Source organism: Protomyctophum parallelum (assembly GCF_964188405.1).
Source record: "Protomyctophum parallelum genome assembly, chromosome: 5".
Classification (NCBI taxonomy): domain Eukaryota; kingdom Metazoa; phylum Chordata; class Actinopteri; order Myctophiformes; family Myctophidae; genus Protomyctophum; species Protomyctophum parallelum.
Window position 1 is genome coordinate 17,383,593 of NC_139702.1, and position 20,267 is coordinate 17,403,859.

The window sequence follows — 20,267 nt, forward strand, 5'->3', positions numbered from 1 at the left end:
ACATTTTCAAACATAAGTTTAGGACCCACTTAATTGACCAGATCACCTAATTATATTTCTTTGTATCGTCTATTATTTTCTCTAATCATGTAAATAACCAATGTTGTGTTTTTGTTTTGTTGTTTTGTTTATGTTTTATATACTGCATTCATGTTTTCTGGATATTCTATATCATGTACAATGTTTCATTTTAATTTATATAGGTGGAGGCCTCGTATAAGCCCCTTGGGCTTTTTTGCCTCAGCCTAGCACCTTACCCTTTTCATATTTATGTTCACTATGTTGTTTTTATACTGTGCTGAATAAATAAATACAAATACAAATACCGCTCCGGTGGTGAGCTGACCACCGGAGCTGAAATAACATTTAGCGGTGGTGGTGGCGGCTGGTGACGTCATGTTGTAGTTCGGTGGTCACCTCAGTGACGTCATGTTGTAGTTCGGTGGTCACCTCAGTGACGTCATGTTGTAGTTCGGTGGTCACCTCAGTGACGTCATGTTGTAGTTCGGTGGTCACCTCAGTGACGTCATGTTGTAGTTCGGTGGTCACCTCAGTGACGTCATGTTGTAGTTTGGTGGTCACCTCAGTGACGTCATGTTGTAGTTCGGTGGTCACCGCAGTGACGTCATGTTGTAGTTCGGTGGTCACCTCAGTGACGTCATGTTGTAGTTCGGTGGTCACCTCAGTGACGTCATGTTGTAGTTCGGTGGTCACCTCAGTGATGTCATGTTGTAGTTCGGTGGTCACCTCAGTGACGTCATGTTGTAGTTCGGTGGTCACCGCAGTGACGTCATGTTGTAGTTCGGTGGTCACCTCAGTGACGTCATGTTGTAGTTCGGTGGTCACCTCAGTGACGTCATGTTGTAGTTCGGTGGTCACCTCAGTGACATCATGTTGTAGTTCGGTGGTCACCTCAGTGACGTCATGTTGTAGTTCGGTGGTCAACTCAGTGACATCATGTTCATAGGAGGCCTTAAGTATGTTTCACCAGTTTCAATTGAAACGGGCCTCCACCCTCAGGGGGGTCTCCACCCTCAGGGGGGCCTCAACAAAATAATGATGTCATAGGTATATGGGGGCCTCATATTTGGTCTTGAAACGGGCCTCCAGATTCCTAAGGCCGCCCCTGAGAACAAACAAACACACCAAGCTGGCCATAGGGGGCGCCAACTCCCCTCAAAGAGCAAGAATGCAAAATGCTTGTCATTCAGCCTCACTTTGAGTTGCTCAGTGGACTGTCTCTCACACAGCGATATGGAGAAAAATATCACACCCACGTGACGTGATCGGCACTGTTATCACCATACATCACATTCCGTGCTCAGCCAGTCAGCTTGAGCACATTCCGCGCACGCACACACACACACACACACACACACACACACACACACACAGCCTCAAAATACAACACAGCTCAGTGTTAGGGAACGCTTTAGCAATTTACAATTTAGGCATTTAGCAGACGCTCTTAATCCAGAGTGATTTACATTAAGCAAGAACAAAAAAGCATGGGAATGCATCACATAAAAAGCATTTATCATGAAACATGCGTAAGCTAAGAACGTAACAGTGGAATATCTCTATAATGAAACTATATTATAAACTATACATATATACTATACTATGCTATACGTGTGGAAGACCCATAGATCCATAGACCCATAGATCCATATACCCCAAGGTAGCCGCAATGAAGTAATAAATATAACAATAGAGTTCAAAGGGTGCAGATGAAGAACAGCTGCACTAATTGGCGTCGTTAAGGCGTGCATGGCAACAGTTTGTGTCTCGTGTGATTTCACACCAGAAGATATAAGATGATGCACGTGTTGAAAATGACTGTAGACGTCGAGAGAGAGAAGAGAGCGAGATAAGACAGGCAGAAAGACAGACAGACAGACAGACAGAGTGATGTTGTCTTGGACCGTGTCCAAAGCAGGAGGACCAAAGCGAGTCAATCATGCTGCTGTAGCAGTGAGGAACAAACTGTATTCCTTTGGAGGCTACTGTGGTGGAGGGACCTTCAACATCATGGAACAGATGGATGTCCATGTCTTCAACACAGTGTCTTTATGCTGGAAGAAGTTACCTCCAGTGGGACCAGGAAGAGGAGACGGTCACCTTGAGGTTCCATCCAGGCGCCGGGGCCACACAGCTGTGTTGGTTGAAGATACAGTCTACATCTGGGGAGGGGATCCTTACTGCAATGTGCTTTATGCATTTGATGTCGACACCCACAGATGGTTCCAACCCAGGGTTTCTGGGACTGTTCCAGAGAAGAGGAGCTTCCACTCAGCCTGTGTGTTGGAGAAGGTCATGTTTATCCATGGAGGACAGACCAATCTGAATGAATACACTAATGACATGTACAAGTTGGACACCAGCACAATGGTCTGGACTTTAATTAACACCAGAGGAACTCCACCTCCTGATTCATCAGTTCACTCTGCTACCATCATTGGTACCAAGATGTTTGTATTTGGGGGCTGGAGGCCCCAGGGGGGCTACAACACCATCAGAGTGTTTGACACAGAGACAAACGCCTGGCTGAACACACCTTCTGGTCAACTACTACCACAAGGACGCTGTTTTCATTCAGCATTTACCTACAATGGAGAGCTGTACATATTTGGTGGCTGGCAGACCTTCAATGATGTGTGGAAATTCAGTCCAGAGACCTTCTCCTGGAAGAAGGTTGAGCCCAAGGGGAAAGGACCATGTCCATTGTATGGTATGTGCTGTTGCATTGTGGGAGATCGTATCATCCTCTTTGGAGGATGCAAAGGAGATTACAATCACACTATATCTGATGAGCTGTTCATCTTAGACTTCAGTCCTTGTCTTAAGACGTTATGTAAGCTAGAAGTTATTCAGTACACTCTGGACCAATCAGAACTCCCACTCGACATCAGGTGGGAACTGGCAGCCATGGCAACCAATGACAACAGACGACAACAACAATAACAACTGAGACCACATTCCAGACGAAGGAACAGCAGAAAGATCAGGAATGATGGAACAACATCTCATCCCACCTGATGGTGAGCCACCTCTCAGCATCACTTACTGAGATTCAAACCTCAGGAGACTTCTTCTCTCCAGACAGGCTCTCTAACCATTCAGCTAGGCATCAAACAATGACAATTGTTCCGTCCAACACAATGCGGTGGAAACACAAACCTGTGTCTGTATGTTCCAAACTGAACACGGTGGAACTCTCTTTATTGTGTATTTATTTCTATGATCTTTTTTTATTTAAATGACCAAGGAGTCCTGAAAGGACTTGGTCCTTTATTGTTATTGTTAGTTTTTTTTCCTTCTCCTTCTGCCAAAAAAATAATAATCTCGAAACTCGGCCTACAGAAAAAAACTAAACTCTTAAGGGCGACTGTGGCTCAGGAGGTAGAGCAGGTCGTCCAATGATCCATGGGTCGGCGGTTCGAATCCCGAGTCTACATGTCGAAGTGTCCTTGGGCAAAGACACTGAACCCCAAATTGCTCCCGATGTGCTGGTTGGTACCCTGCATGGCTTCCGCTGCAATCGGTGTATGAATGTGTGTGTGAATGGGTGAATGTAATGCACAATCTATGTAAAGCGCTTTGGATGAAGGCTCTATATAAATGCACCATTTACCATTTTATCTGGTACACAGCAAGCTAAAAGGAATCAACACACCAGCACGCCAGAGACCAGAATACTTCAAACCCAAACAAATAGTTAAAAATAGAACTTCAAAATGCATGTTGGAGATTAAACAACAGATAACAGCCAGCACCAGCAACTGTGTTTATTTAATCACATGTGAAAAATGTGGCTTACAATATGTCGGAGAAACGAGTAAAACAACAGCTGCAAGGCTGAGACAACACAAATACAATATTAACAATGCAAAAAAGACAACTACAAGGATTGTTCAACATTATATGGCACATGGCATTGAAGCTCTAAAAGTATCTGGACTTCAACACAATCCCAACTGGACTCTCTCTCTCTCTCGCTCACTCACTGCCTTGCTCTCTCCCACAATGTTAATGTTAGTAAAGTTACACCTATTTTATGTAAATAACATGGTAAAATGTGCAGCATTGGGAGGCAAAGGGGAGACACTTTAATTGTGAAGGGACGACAGGATGAGGAAGGTGGTGTTGTTGCTAATTGTGGAGAGTAATGGCTGCGTGTGATATTGAACAGTCAAACTATTCGTATCAATATACGGCTGTATCAACAAAATAATGATGTCATAGGTATATGGGGGCCTCATATTTGGTCTTGAAACAGTCCTCCAGATTCCTAAGGCCGCCCCTGATCATGTTGTAGGTCGGTGGTCACCTCAGTGACGTCATGTTGTAGTTTGGCGGTCACCCAGACACCGAAAATCCAGACGTATGTACGAGCCTTAAGACGCCCTGAGGGCGAGAAGCATCCGCCTACAGGGTGACTGCTGGGCGAGCACTGGCATGGGGGGGGGGGGGGGGGGGGTAGGATCAACATATGGAATTAATTATGTACTAGCCATGTATATGGAGCGTGTCTTGAGTCTACAGGGTTTGATGAGGTCAGATCGACATTATGAAATGTCAGAACAGGTCAGCTCCATATATGGAGATCTAAGGGTTTGAGGTCAAGAGGTGTGACGGACGGACGGACTGACTTTTTTAGGTTTGTACTTATAAAAAAAAAATCACTACAGCATTTTCTATTTGCTGCGTATGATTAACCCATTCTGAACGGGAACCCATTTTGGTGTTAGCATCATGTTATGCTTTAGCTATTGAAAAATAGCAGACCTACAAGCTCATAGCGCGCCACTTTGAAAAATCGAAGAACGACTGACATTTTTAGAATCTGATCTCAGGTCAGACCAGTGTGTGTCCAGTGGAAACCTCGTATGAATCTGATCTCAGGTCAGAATTGGTTTAATATGTAAATGCGTTACACTGAAAATAGTGTGAAAACACTTCAATGAGCCTGTCTAACGCCTGGGCCCTGCAGGACTCCACACACACCACCACTATCTCTGACTGACATTAAATGCTGCACAGTGCACTGTGTGTACACACCTCGCACCCGGGGCTAGGCTCCACACAGCTTCCCTTAACCCGTTGAGACCTGAGAACCACGCTACAAAATGTCTTATAAATCATGACAGTTTTCTGAGAAAAAAAACCCATGTTTCTGTCTGTGGTTCTCAAACATTTTCATGTCAAGGAGCACCAAATATATATATATATATATATATATATATATATATATATATATATATATGTGTAATATGCCTCCGACCCCCATCTGAAAATAGCTTATTCCTGCAGGAACCCCTCAGATGCAAAGAGTTATAAACGTTCGCTCTGAAAGAATATCAATTCAAAGATTTGCGCCACATTCTCACGATTCTTCAAAAATATAGCAGACCTACAAGCTCATATAGAGCGGCTTTCGGTGCCGCGCTATATGAGCTTGTTATAGATCTGCTATTTCTCAACAGCTAAAGCTGTAAACATAATGCGTTAAAAGTTAAAACACCAAAAGGGGTTCCTCCAGCCCAGAATGGATTAATCCTCACTAACACCAACCGTACACTCTTCTCCCCTGGTTCCAAAAAAAGCAATATTTGGAGAAACAGCAAAAGTAAAGAAGACAAGGCGTTAGATATATAGCAGCACTATCAGCAAACAAATGGCTTACTTTAGCTGTTCGTACCATAGAGACTCGGGGAGTCTGGGAGGCAGCGCAGTGCAAATGAGGTGAAACGTTAGGGTTCGTAGGTAGAGACTCGGGGAGTCTGGGAGGCAGCGCAGTGCAAGGGAGGTGAAACGTTAGGGTTCGTAGGTAGAGACTCGGGGAGTCTGGGAGGCAGCGCAGTGCAAATGAGGTGAAATGTTAGGGTTCGTAGGTAGAGACTCGGGGAGTCTGGGAGGCAGCGCAGTGCAAGGGAGGTGAAACGTTAGGGTTCGTAGGTAGAGACTCGGGGAGTCTGGGAGGCAGCGCAGTGCAAGGGAGGTGAAATGTTAGACCGAACAGAACAAGTATAGTTTCAGTGGCGTGCACAGATGGACACTAGGGGGTGCTATAGAGCATGCACCACCTGCCCTTTTGGACAGCAATGTGCCCTTTAAAAAAAACAGTATGCGTGGACAGTATGTGTACCATGGTGACATTGATCAATTCTCGATACAAAAAAAAAAGATTCTAATTTCTACGAAATTAAAACTAAGCTATGATATTGATGACTAAAACTATGAGACTAAATATATCGACAATTTCGTCAAGAAATAAAAACTAGACTAAAATGTGCTATAGCGGATGAGAGATCCAGTATAAGTAATTTTACACTTGGTTGCATGCTGAAAAATAATCGTATAGAAAGCAGAGAAGAAGCAATGCAAATACTCCATTACAAGTAAAAGTCCAGAATTCAAAAGAGGAGGGAGGAAGGGAGGAAGGGAGGAAGGGAGGGAGGGAGGGAGGGAGGGATGGAGGGATGGAGGGAGGGAGGGAGGGAGGGAGAGAGGGAGAGAGGGAGGGATGGAGGGATGGAGGGATGGAGGGATGGAGGGATGGAGGGAGGGATGGAGGGATGGAGGGATGGAGGGAGGGAGGGAGGGAGGGAGGAATCTATAGTTGAAGGAAGGGAAGCCGTGATGTCGCTGCCTAAAGGCGTTGGCATTTAGGATTCATTACAGGCCTGGCTGTGCCTCGCTGTTCAGCCACGCCCGCTCCAGCAGGGAGGAACCATGGCCGCGCGGCAGAACTGATATATGATAGCGGCCGTTCCCCCTAAATCCTGCCAGCCCCCCCCCCCCCACAGTAATCTGGTATTTAGTATAAAATAATTTAAGATAGATAGATGAATAACTTTGAATATTGTGTCACAAAAAATTGCGACGTATCCATAAATCGACTTTTCTGCATCCATTGATGTATGAGATACATATACATCAATGGATTGTATGTATATAGCCTACATAAAATGAGATTAAAACAAATAATAAAATAAGATAAGATTGATGACCATTCATCCCTGGAGTGACATTCAGGTGAGACCAAAGCCTAATGTATAAATTGGTATAGGCTATACAGCAGTGTTGTTCTTGTTGGTTTTAGTCATAGTCTCTTTATAGTTTTCATTTCAGTGGCGTGCACAGACATTTAGAGGGGCAGGCGCTCAAGTGAAAAAAAGGGCACATTTCGGGGCGGGAACCATTGAAAAATAGCAGATCTACAAGCTCGCAGAGATGGGCAAAATACATTGAAAATGTATTTTGATACAAAATACAAATACTGGGTCAAAAATGTAACTAAATACAAAATACAAAATACATCTTCCATCCCAGCGAAATACAAATTACAAAATACAAAAAAGTATTTCAAATACGTATTTCAAATACATGTATTTCAAATACTGCCCATCTCTGATGGGCAAAATATATTGAAAATGTATTTTGATACAAAATACAAATACTGGGTCAAAAAATGTATCTAAATACAAAATACATCTAATTTCTTCCATCTCAGCGAAATACAAATTACAAAATACAAAAAAGTATTTCAAATACGTATTTCAAATACATGTATTTCAAATACTGCCCATCTCTGCAAGCTCGTAGCACGCCACTCGGTGGCGCGCTACGAGCTTGTACGAGCTTGTAGGTCTGCTATTTCTTTTAATCGAAGAACCACTGACATAGAAACATAGCTTTAGATTGTGGGGGGCCTAAATAATATAGTAGAAGCGTTTTCTTTATCAATATTTGATCAATGTCACCGCATGGTCCACACACTACAAATTAAGTTTAGTCATTTAGTTTTAGTTTACCGCCAGCCACGATCACGCTGCCTCCGATCGACTGGATCTGCTGTTTCTCGAGTCTCCTCCGATATAACATAACTCTATGGTCTCCTCCCACGCCACGGTTCCCACCAAACTGTCGGTCGACCACAAGCACGATTTAGCTGCCGTTCCGGCGTTGTGACCTCGGTGACCTATACATGAACACGGCGTTGACGCCTATTTGAAATAGTCTCGCGCACGCAGGCAGGGGCCCTCATGACTGAACCGGTCATTCCTCTATAAACCTTTGGTTTTTGGTCAGATATGTGACCTTATGGGTGTTTGGTCAGATAATAATGTGTGCCGACCTCAACTATCCATGAGGCTGGGCTGGAGCGACACCCTGGAATGGATGCGGTCACAGTCCAGGGCCAGTGGACGTGTCACGATGTCTGTCTTATTGTGTAGTTGTGTTCCTGGTGTTTCTTGTCTGCTCCATTTGTTGTTGCCTGCCTTGTCTCACCAGTCTGCATTGTATTTCACCTGTTTAGTGTCAGCCAATCATGTGTTGATTGTAGTTATGTTGCACCTGTGTCTATTTATACCTCCCAGTGTTCAGTGTTCCCTCGTCAGATTATAGTTTGTTGTCATGGTTGCTTGTCCGTGGATTCCTGTTTTGACTGCATTGTCATTCTGCAATTGCCTGATTCCTTCCGTTCCTTCCGCAGAGCGACAGACAGCACGGCCGCAGAGCGACAGACAGCACGGCCGCAGAGCGACAGACTGTACTAGTGTTCGCTCTCCTTGTCCTGGTTTTGTCTCCAAAGGCCTCTGTCACGCTATGCGTTTATACAGTACCACTACACCAACCCCACAGAGTTTATACAGTACCACTACACCAACCCCAAAGAGTTTATACAGTACCACTACACCAACCCCAAAGAGTTTATACAGTACCACTACACCAACCCAAAGAGTTTATACAGTACCACTACACCAACCCCACAGAGTTTATACAGTACCACTACACCAACCCCAAAGAGTTTATACAGTACCACTACACCAACTGTAGAGCGACAGACAGCACGGCTGCAGAGCGACAGACAGCACGGCCGCAGAGCGACAGACAGCACGGCCGCAGAGCGACAGACAGCACGGCCGCAGAGCGACAGACAGCACGGCCGCAGAGCGACAGACAGCACGGCCGCAGAGCGACAGACAGCACGGCCGCAGAGCGACAGACAGCACGGCTGCAGAGCGACAGACAGCACGGCCGCAGAGCGACAGACAGCACGGCCGCAGAGCGACAGACAGCACGGCCGCAGAGCGACAGACAGCACGGCCGCAGAGCGACAGACAGCACGGCCGCAGAGCGACAGACTGTACTAGTGTTCGCTCTCCTTGTCCTGGTTTTGTCTCCAAAGGCCTCTGTCACGCTATGGAGACACCTGTCCTGTCCTGTCCGTGTCTTGTGTCTTGTGTCCGTGTTTAAAGGTGAATTCCATGCTAGAATGCTTTCTTATCTTTCTTTCCTTTCTTTGTAGTTGTTACGTCCCCACCAAAGAGGTCCAGGTGTTATTTGTAGTTGGTACGTCCCCACCAAAGAGGTCCAGGTGTTATTTGTAGTTGTTACGTCCCCCACCAAAGAGGTCCAGGTGTTATTTGTAGTTGTTACGTCCCCACCAAAGAGGTCCAGGTGTTATTTGTAGTTGTTACGTCCCCCACCAAAGAGGTCCAGGTGTTATTTGTAGTTGTTACGTCCCCCACCAAAGAGGTCCAGGTGTTATTTGTAGTTGTGACGTCCCCACCAAAGAGGTCCAGGTGTTATTTGTAGTTGTTACGTCCCCCACCAAAGAGGTCCAGGTGTTATTTGTAGTTGTTACGTCCCCACCAAAGAGGTCCAGGTGTTATTTGTAGTTGTTACGTCCCCACCAAAGAGGTCCAGGTGTTATTTGTAGTTGTTACGTCCCCACCAAAGAGGTCCAGGTGTTATTTGTAGTTGTTACGTCCCCCACCAAAGAGGTCCAGGTGTTATTTCTAGTTGTTACGTCCCCCACCAAAGAGGTCCAGGTGTTATTTGTTGTTGTGACGTCCCCACCAAAGAGGTCCAGGTGTTATTTGTAGTTGTTACGTCCCCCACCAAAGAGGTCCAGGTGTTATTTGTAGTTGTTACGTCCCCACCAAAGAGGTCCAGGTGTTATTTGTAGTTGTTACGTCCCCACCAAAGAGGTCCAGGTGTTATTTGTAGTTGTTACGTCCCCACCAAAGAGGTCCAGGTGTTATTTGTAGTTGTTACGTCCCCACCAAAGAGGTCCAGGTGTTATTTGTAGTTGTTACGTCCCCACCAAAGAGGTCCAGGTGTTATTTGTAGTTGTTACGTCCCCACCAAAGAGGTCCAGGTGTTATTTGTAGTTGGTACGTCCCCACCAAAGAGGTCCAGGTGTTATTTGTAGTTGTTACGTCCCCACCAAAGAGGTCCAGGTGTTATTTGTAGTTGTTACGTCCCCACCAAAGAGGTCCAGGTGTTATTTGTAGTTGTTACGTCCCCACCAAAGAGGTCCAGGTGTTATTTGTAGTTGTTACGTCCTCACCAAAGAGGTACAGGTGTTATTTGTAGTTGTTACGTCCCCACCAAAGAGGTCCAGGTGTTATTTGTAGTTGTTACGTCCCCACCAAAGAGGTCCAGGTGTTTTTTTTGTGCAAAAACTCCTTATTGGGTATTTCCCCTACCATAAGCCCTCAATGAATTGCATTGAATTGAATGGGGCTATGGGGTGTTATGCTAGTTCGCTTATTTACAAATAAATTATAATTTTGAGCGATGGAAACACAGCCAGACACAGCCATCAAACTAAAATGTTTTGTCAAACCATGTGACTTCCATTGGAAGTCACATTTTTGTTTGATGTTTGGTGCAACCATTTGACTTCCATTGGAAATGCATCGGGGGGGGGGGGGGGGGGGGGGGGGGCATTAAACATGGACAAGACAGGTGTCTCCATAGTGTGACTGAGGCCAGAGAGAGAGACAGAGACAGAGACAGAGAGAGAGAGAGAGAGAGAGAGAGAGAGAGAGACAGAGACAGAGACAGAGACAGAGACAGAGAGAGAGAGAGAGAGAGAGAGTTTGTTTGTTATGAATAACTCAGGTATGGTAAACCATATTCATCAGAGGGACAGCTGAGGATTTTTTTTATATCACATGCTGGTAAATTTATGACATCCAACTTTGATTATGCAGGAAGCCACGGTGTAATTATTGTGTGTGTGTGTGTGTGTGTGTGTGTGTGTGTGTGTGTGTGTGTGTGTGTGTGTGTGTGTGTGTGTGTGTGTGTGTGTGTGTGTGTGTGTGTGTGTGTGTGTGTGTGTGTGTGTATGAGACACAAGATGAATTATATGAGAAACAAGGAAGGAAGGACATAGATGATTATACGGTGGCACGATACTGCATGAAATTATTAAATATCTCTGTTTATTATCTACAGTAGAGAGTAAAACAACGACCTCAGCACTACTGTACTGTTTTTCATTCTTCTGTTTTTGCTGGCTTTATAGTTATAATAATAATTTCTTCTTTATACATGCATTTGGTTATATTCTATACATGAATATATTCTACATGAATATAACCATGATAACCAAATAAAATGAAATGGGAGACAAGTTAAATGCTGCAATTTGTAAAAAAAAAAAAAAAAAGAAGAAAAATGCTAAATATGACTCCTAAGTGGGACTCATAAAATGTCCCTGGGACTCATTTCTAAAAGACCATCCCTGCATCCCGGGACTCATTACATTGCAAACCTACTGTATTTACATCACTGATTATCAGATTGTTTTTGTGGTATTGTGGCAAAGATGTGTTTTCGATCCGGAACTCCTTCCTCTTCACAGGAAAGGAGCTCCAGGGCTCCTCCTCCTAAAGCAGAGGAAGGTCTTTTCTCCAGGGCTCATCCTCCTCCTCCTAAAGGAGAGGAAGGTCTTTTCTCCAGGGCTCATCCTCCTCCTCCTAAAGGAGAGGAAGGTCTTTTCTCCAGGGCTCATCCTCCTCCTCCTAAAGGAGAGGAAGGTCTTTTCTCCAGGGCTCATCCTCCTCCTGAAGGAGAGGAAGGTCTTTTCTCCAGGGCTCATCCTCCTCCTCCTAAAGGAGAGGAAGGTCTTTTCTCCAGGGCTCATCCTCCTCCTCCTAAAGGAGAGGAAGGTCTTTTCTCCAGGGCTCATCCTCCTCCTCCTGAAGGAGAGGAAGGTCTTTTCTCCAGGGCTCATCCTCCTCCTCCTAAAGGAGAGGAAGGTCTTTTCTCCAGGGCTCATCCTCCTCCTCCTGAAGGAGAAGAAGGTCTTTTCTCCAGGGCTCATCCTCCTCCTCCTGAAGGAGAGGAAGGTCTTTTCTCCAGGGCTCATCCTCCTCCTCCTAAAGGAGAGGAAGGTCTTTTCTCCAGGGCTCATCCTCCTCCTCCTAAAGCAGAGGACGGTCTTTTCTCCAGGGCTCATCCTCCTCCTCCTAAAGCAGAGGAAGGTCTTTTCTCCAGGGCTCATCCTCCTCCTCCTAAAGGAGAGGAAGGTCTTTTCTCCAGGGCTCATCCTCCTCCTCCTAAAGCAGAGGACGGTCTTTTCTCCAGGGCTCATCCTCCTCCTCCTAAAGCAGAGGAAGGTCTTTTCTCCAGGGCTCATCCTCCTCCTCCTAAAGGAGAGGAAGGTCTTTTCTCCAGGGCTCCTCCTCCTCCTAAAGCAGAGGAAGGTATTTTCTCCAGGGCTCATCCTCCTCCTCCTGAAGGAGAGGAAGGTCTTTTCTCCAGGGCTCCTCCTCCTCCTAAAGCAGAGGACGGTCTTTTCTCCAGGGCTCATCCTCCTCCTCCTAAAGCAGAGGAAGGTCTTTTCTCCAGGGCTCATCCTCCTCCTCCTAAAGGAGAGGAAGGTCTTTTCTCCAGGGCTCCTCCTCCTCCTAAAGCAGAGGACGGTCTTTTCTCCAGGGCTCATCCTCCTCCTCCTAAAGCAGAGGAAGGTCTTTTCTCCAGGGCTCATCCTCCTCCTCCTAAAGGAGAGGAAGGTCTTTTCTCCAGGGCTCATCCTCCTCCTCCTAAAGGAGAGGAAGGTCTTTTTTCCAGGGCTCCTCCTCCTCCTAAAGGAGAGGAAGGTCTTTTCTCCAGGGCTCATCCTCCTCCTCCTAAAGGAGAGGAAGGTCTTTTCTCCAGGGCTCATCCTCCTCCTCCTAAAGCAGAGGAAGGTCTTTTCTCCAGGGCTCATCCTCCTCCTAAAGCAGAGGAAGGTCTTTTCTCCAGGGCTCATCCTCCTCCTCCTAAAGCAGAGGAAGGTCTTTTCTCCAGGGCTCATCCTCCTCCTCCTAAAGCAGAGGAAGGTCTTTTCTCCAGGGCTCATCCTCCTCCTCCTAAAGGAGAGGAAGGTCTTTTCTCCAGGGCTCATCCTCCTCATCCTAAAGCAGAGGAAGGTATTTTCTCCAGGGCTCATCCTCCTCCTCCTAAAGGAGAGGAAGGTCTTTTCTCCAGGGCTCATCCTCCTCCTCCTGAAGGAGAGGAAGGTCTTTTCTCCAGGGCTCCTCCTCCTCCTAAAGCAGAGGAAGGTATTTTCTCCAGGGCTCATCCTCCTCCTCCTAAAGGAGAGGAAGGTCTTTTCTCCAGGGCTCATCCTCCTCCTCCTGAAGGAGAGGAAGGTCTTTTCTCCAGGGCTCATCCTCCTCCTCCTAAAGGAGAGGAAGGTCTTTTCTCCAGGGCTCATCCTCCTCCTCCTGAAGGAGAGGAAGGTCTTTTCTCCAGGGCTCATCCTCCTCCTCCTAAAGCAGAGGAAGGTCTTTTCTCCAGGGCTCATCCTCCTCCTCCTAAAGGACAGGAAGGTCTTTTCTCCAGGGCTCATCCTCCTCCTAAAGGAGAGGAAGGTCTTTTCTCCAGGGCTCATCCTCCTCCTCCTAAAGGAGAGGAAGGTCTTTTCTCCAGGGCTCATCCTCCTCCTCCTGAAGGAGAGGAAGGTCTTTTCTCCAGGGCTCATCCTCCTCCTCCTAAAGGAGAGGAAGGTCTTTTCTCCAGGGCTCATCCTCCTCCTCCTGAAGGAGAGGAAGGTCTTTTCTCCAGGGCTCATCCTCCTCCTCCTAAAGCAGAGGAAGGTCTTTTCTCCAGGGCTCATCCTCCTCCTAAAGCAGAGGAAGGTCTTTTCTCCAGGGCTCCTCCTCCTCCTGAAGGAGAGGAAGGTCTTTTCTCCAGGGCTCATCCTCCTCCTCCTAAAGGAGAGGAAGGTCTTTTCTCCAGGGCTCATCCTCCTCCTGAAGGAGAGGAAGGTCTTTTCTCCAGGGCTCATCCTCCTCCTCCTAAAGCAGAGGAAGGTCTTTTCTCCAGGGCTCCTCCTCCTCCTCCTAAAGCAGAGGAAGGTCTTTTCTCCAGGGCTCCTCCTCCTCCTCCTGAAGGAGAGGAAGGTCTTTTCTCCAGGGCTCATCCTCCTCCTCCTAAAGCAGAGGAAGGTATTTTCTCCAGGGCTCATCCTCCTCCTCCTAAAGGAGAGGAAGGTCTTTTCTCCAGGGCTCATCCTCCTCCTCCTGAAGGAGAGGAAGGTCTTTTCTCCAGGGCTCATCCTCCTCCTCCTAAAGGAGAGGAAGGTCTTTTCTCCAGGGCTCATCCTCCTCCTCCTGAAGGAGAGGAAGGTCTTTTCTCCAGGGCTCATCCTCCTCCTCCTAAAGCAGAGGAAGGTCTTTTCTCCAGGGCTCATCCTCCTCCTCCTAAAGGACAGGAAGGTCTTTTCTCCAGGGCTCATCCTCCTCCTCCTAAAGGAGAGGAAGGTCTTTTCTCCAGGGCTCATCCTCCTCCTCCTGAAGGAGAGGAAGGTCTTTTCTCCAGGGCTCATCCTCCTCCTAAAGCAGAGGAAGGTCTTTTCTCCAGGGCTCATCCTCCTCCTCCTAAAGGAGAGGAAGGTCTTTTCTCCAGGGCTCCTCCTCCTCCTGAAGGAGAGGAAGGTCTTTTCTCCAGGGCTCATCCTCCTCCTCCTAAAGCAGAGGAAGGTCTTTTCTCCAGGGCTCATCCTCCTCCTCCTAAAGGAGAGGAAGGTCTTTTCTCCAGGGCTCATCCTCCTCCTCCTAAAGGAGAGGAAGGTCTTTTCTCCAGGGCTCATCCTCCTCCTCCTAAAGCAGAGGAAGGTCTTTTCTCCAGGGCTCATCCTCCTCCTGAAGGAGAGGAAGGTCTTTTCTCCAGGGCTCATCCTCCTCCTCCTGAAGGAGAGGAAGGTCTTTTCTCCAGGGCTCATCCTCCTCCTCCTAAAGCAGAGGAAGGTCTTTTCTCCAGGGCTCATCCTCCTCCTAAAGCAGAGGAAGGTCTTTTCTCCAGGGCTCATCCTCCTCCTCCTGAAGGAGAGGAAGGTCTTTTCTCCAGGGCTCATCCTCCTCCTCCTAAAGCAGAGGAAGGTCTTTTCTCCAGGGCTCATCCTCCTCCTCCTAAATGAGAGGAAGGTCTTTTCTCCAGGGCTCATCCTCCTCCTCCTAAATGAGAGGAAGGTCTTTTCTCCAGGGCTCATCCTCCTCCTCCTAAAGGAGAGGAAGGTCTTTTCTCCAGGGCTCATCCTCCTCCTCCTAAAGCAGAGGAAGGTCTTTTCTCCAGGGCTCATCCTCCTCCTCCTAAAGGAGAGGAAGGTCTTTTCTCCAGGGCTCATCCTCCTCCTCCTAAAGCAGAGGAAGGCAGACCAAGGACCACGTCCCACTGGGAGGAGACCCCGGGGCAGACCAAGGACCACGTCCCACTGGGAGGAGACCCCGGGGCAGACCAAGGACCACGTCCCACTGGGAGGAGACCCCGGGGCAGACCAAGGATCATGTCCCACATGGGAGGAGACCCCGGGGCAGACCAAGGACCACGTCCCCCTGGGAGGAGACCCTGGGGCAGACCAAGGATCACGTCCCACTGGGAGGAGACCCCGGGGCAGACCAAGGACCACGTCCCCCTGGGAGGAGACCCTGGGGCAGACCAAGGATCACGTCCCACTGGGAGGAGACCCCGGGGCAGACCAAGGATCACGTCCCACTGGGAGGAGACCCCGGGGCAGACCAAGGCGCAGTTGGATGTCTCGGGATCCCCCCAGGAGGAAGTCACTAATGTTGCTCTGGAGAGGGAAATCTGGAGCACTCTGGTGGAGCTGTTGCCCCCCGCGACCCGACTACGGATAAGCGGTTGAAGATGGATTCATGTTAATATCAGTCAGTGGGTGTTGATGACTATACAGCTCTGTAACAATCATACATTATCCAGGATAAGCAAGCCTCCCTCCAAACGTAATGGGGATCCCTGCGTCCACTGTGACTGTGCATCTGGAACAATGGAGCAGCTTTAGTGACGTTCATTTGAGCTCCTCTCTCTCTGCCGAGACATCAAAGCATTTCAGCATCGCAGCGGGGAACGTTTTGTGGCAATAAACACCGTGTTCATTGTATGTCGTCAGCCTCGTCAAATATACATGCTGGATGGCAGTGGCGTGCACAGACATTTAGAGGGGCAGGTGCTCTAGTGAAAAAAAGGGCACCTATAGCACGTGGAACCGGCAGGTTGCCTTAACCCATTCTGACCTGAGATCAGATTCAAAAAATGTCTTCTACATCCTGACAGTTTTCTGAAAAAACAATGTTTCCTTGTCAGTGGTTCTTCGATTTTTCAAAAATAGCAGACCTACAAGCTCGTAGCGCGCCACTCGGTGGCGCGCTATGAGCTTGTAGATCTGCTATTTTTCAATAGCTAAAGCATAACATAATGCTATAAACACCAAAAGGGGTTCACACCCTTTTTTTTTCTCAAAAGGGCACATTGCCAAAAGGGCAGGGGGTGCTCTAGCACCCCCTAGTGTCTGCTGGATGGCAGCAGGCCAGGCAGGCTGCCTATAGTACTCTCACAGTAGGAGCTCTCTAAATCAGGGGTGGGCAACTAACGGCCCGGGGGCCACATGCGGCCCCCCACCTTCACGTAACCCATTCTGACCTGAGATCAGATTCATACGAGGTTTCCACTGGACACACACTGGTCTGATTAACACCATTCTGACCTGAGATCAGATTCTAAAAACGTCAGTCGTGCTTTGATTTTTCAAAAATAGCAGACCTACAAGCTCGTAGCGCGCCACTCGGTGGCGCGCTACGAGCTTGTAGATCTGCTATTTTTCAATAGCTAAAGCATAACATGATGCTATAACACCAAAATGGGTTCCCGTTCAGAATGGGTTAATGCAGCCCGCGTGTTAATATCAGAATACTGATTATTAATTTCAGCGGTCACAATTCCAAACCCGCTTTAATTACTTCATTATTAAATAACTATATACTGTAAATACATTGTGTCCAATGTAGTCATGTTAACAGTTAATAAAGTTAACATAACTATCACTAAATGCATTTGAAATTCAATAAAAAGGTTACTTTTCAGGATTTCAATTCAAAAATAGCAAAAGATTAATGAGGTTTTCAATTCAAATATATAGCAAAAATAGCTGATCTACAAGCTCAAAACGCGTCGCATTGCGATGCGTTTTTAGCTTGCAGATCGGCTATTTTTTGCTATGACAATAACATGCAATGTGGCCCCTCTGGAGTGAGTGTGGAAATATAGTGGCCCTCTGGAGTGAGTGTGGAACTATAGTGGCCCTCTGGAGTGAGTGTGGAACTATAGTGGCCCTCTGGAGTGAGTGTGGAACTAGTGGCCCTCTGGAGTGAGTGTGGAACTATAGTGGCCCTCTGGAGTGAGTGTGGAAATATAGTGGCCCTCTGGAGTGAGTGTGGAAATATAGTGGCCCTCTGGAGTGAGTGTGGAACTATAGTGGCCCTCTGGAGTGAGTGTGGAACTATAGTGGCCCTCTGGAGTGAGTGTGGAACTATAGTGGCCCTCTGGAGTGAGTGTGGAACTATTGTGGCCCTCTGGAGTGAGTGTGGAACTATAGCGGCCCTCTGGAGTGAGTGTGGAAATATAGTGGCCCTCTGGAGTGAGTGTGGAAATATAGTGGCCCTCTGGAGTGAGTGTGGAACTATAGCGGCCCTCTGGAGTGAGTGTGGAAATATAGTGGCCCTTGCCATCGTCAAAGTTGCCCACCCCTGCTCTAAATGCAGTGCTTTTCAACCAGTGGTCCTTGAGGGGGCTTCCAGGTGGTACCAATGCATTTATTTCATATTTACAATATTTCATATTCACATTTGTCCATTTCAGCTCTGATATTTATTTCAGACATGCTCTATTATGTGAAGAGAATGCCTGCATGTGCTATTATTAACTCATTTTGGATTCAAAATAAATAAATTCAGTTTTTTCTCCTCTGCAGGTGAAAAGCTGGAGGTTGCACGACGGCAGTCCCTCGGTCAAATCGGGTCACAAATGGTGGTCCGTGGCTCAAAGGCCGAATACATAATGTACCTTGATTTGAAAAATCGAAGAACGACTGACATAGAAACATAGCTTTTTCAGAAAACTGTCAGGATGTAGAATACATTTATAGAATCTGATCTCAGGTCAGAATGGGTTAATAATAGAGACAATCCACCATACATAAATACTGAAACCAGATATAATCATTAGGGAAGGTGTATGCATGTACTATAATTATGTGTACTATTATGTAAACTCTTCATTTCCATTTTCCAGCCATTCAGTTGCCAATTTCTTTTGAAAATATTTTGGGGACCCCCCAAAATAAATTGAGGGGTCGCGACCCCCCAGGTTGAGAACGCCTCTATAGTCTAATGGGTGATGTATGGTTGGTCACAGACAACCCGAGGGGTCGCGACCCCCCAGGTTGAGAACCCCCTCTAGTCTAATGGGTGATGTATGGTGGTCACAGACAACCCGAGGGGTCGCGACCCCCCAGGTTGAGAACCCCTATAGTCTAATGGGTGATGTATGGTTGGTCACAGACCACCCGAGGGGTCGTGACCCCCCAGGTTGAGAACCCCCTATAGTCTAATGGGTGATGTATGGTGGTCACAGACCACCCGAGGGGTCGTGACCCCCCAGGTTGAGAACCCCCTATAGTCTAATGGGTGATGTATGGTGGTCACAGACCACCCGAGGGGTCGTGACCCCCCAGGTTGAGAACCCCCTATAGTCTAATGGGTGATGTATGGTGGTCACAGACCACCCGAGGGGTCGTGACCCCCCAGGTTGAGAACCCCCTATAGTCTAATGGGTGATGTATGGTGGTCACAGACCACCCGAGGGGTCGTGACCCCCCAGGTTGAGAACCCCCTATAGTCTAATGGGTGATGTATGGTTGGTCACAGACAACCCGAGGGGTCGCGACCCCCCAGGTTGAGAACCCCCTATAGTCTAATGGGTGATGTATGGTGGGCACAGCCCTCGTCAACAACACTCACCAACATTAACATAAATGTCTGCATAAATTGATGGGAATTGCATGTTGTATTTATGAAGGATGCGTGTGTGCCTCATCATGCATGTTGTATTTATGAAGGATGCGTGTGTGCCTCATCATGCATGTTGTATTTATGAAGGATGCGTGTGTGCCTCATCATGCATGTTGTATTTATGAAGGATGCGTGTGTGCCTCATCATGCATGTTGTATTTATGAAGGATGCGTGTGTGCCTCATCATGCATGTTGTATTTATGAAGGATGCGTGTGTGCCTCATGTTGTATTTATGAAGGATGCGTGTGTGCCTCATCATGCATGTTGTATTTATGAAGGATGCGTGTGTGCCTCATCATGCATGTTGTATTTATGAAGGATGCGTGTGTGCCTCATCATGCATGTTGTATTTATGAAGGATGCGTGTGTGCCTCATCATGCATGTTGTATTTATGAAGGATGCGTGTGTGCCTCATCATGCATGTTGTATTTATGAAGGATGCGTGTGTGCCTCATCATGCATGTTGTATTTATGAAGGATGCGTGTGTGCCTCATGTTGTATTTATGAAGGATGCGTGTGTGCCTCATCATGCATGTTGTATTTATGAAGGATGCGTGTGTGCCTCATCATGCATGTTGTATTTATGAAGGATGTGTGTGTGCCTCATCATGTTGTATTTATGAAGGATGTGTGTGTGCCTCATCATGCATGTTGTATTTATGAAGGATGCGTGTGTGCCTCATCATGCATGTTGTATTTATGAAGGATGCGTGTGTGCCTCATCATGCACTGCGTGATAAAACAACGCATGGGGCGGGGGGGGTAGCGTTCCTGTTCCCAGTGGCGTGCACAGATAGACACTAGGGGGTGCTAGAGCAACCCCTGCCCTTTTGGCAGTGTTGCTCTTAAAAAAAAAGAAAAAAAAAGTTTTTTTTTCTTCTTAATTTGTAGTGTGTGGACCATGCGGTGACATTGATCAAATCTTGATTAAAAAACACTTCTACTATATTATTTAGGCCCCCCACAATCTAAAGCTATGTTTCTATGTCAGTGGTTCTTTGATTAAAGAAAAATAGCTATAAAGCACCAAAATGGGTTCCCGCCCCAAAATGCGCTGCACAAGGTGCCCTTTTTTTTCACTTGAGCACCTGCCCCTCTAAATGTCTGTG

General features: G+C 47.1%; 2 protein-coding genes across 2 annotated transcripts in view; one reads left to right on the forward strand and one right to left on the reverse strand.

Annotated features, from left to right (window-relative positions):
* Positions 1–20,267, reverse strand: part of rps15a (ribosomal protein S15a) — a 619,775-nt gene that overhangs the window by 264,091 nt on the left and 335,417 nt on the right. The window lies entirely within an intron of this gene.
* LOC310858240 (kelch domain-containing protein 3-like) lies at positions 1,912–2,964 on the forward strand (the record flags this gene model as incomplete). Its single annotated transcript, XM_083764348.1, has 1 exon — positions 1,912–2,964. One exon carries the CDS (start codon positions 1,912–1,914, stop codon positions 2,962–2,964), a length of 1,053 nt encoding a protein of 350 aa, XP_083620474.1.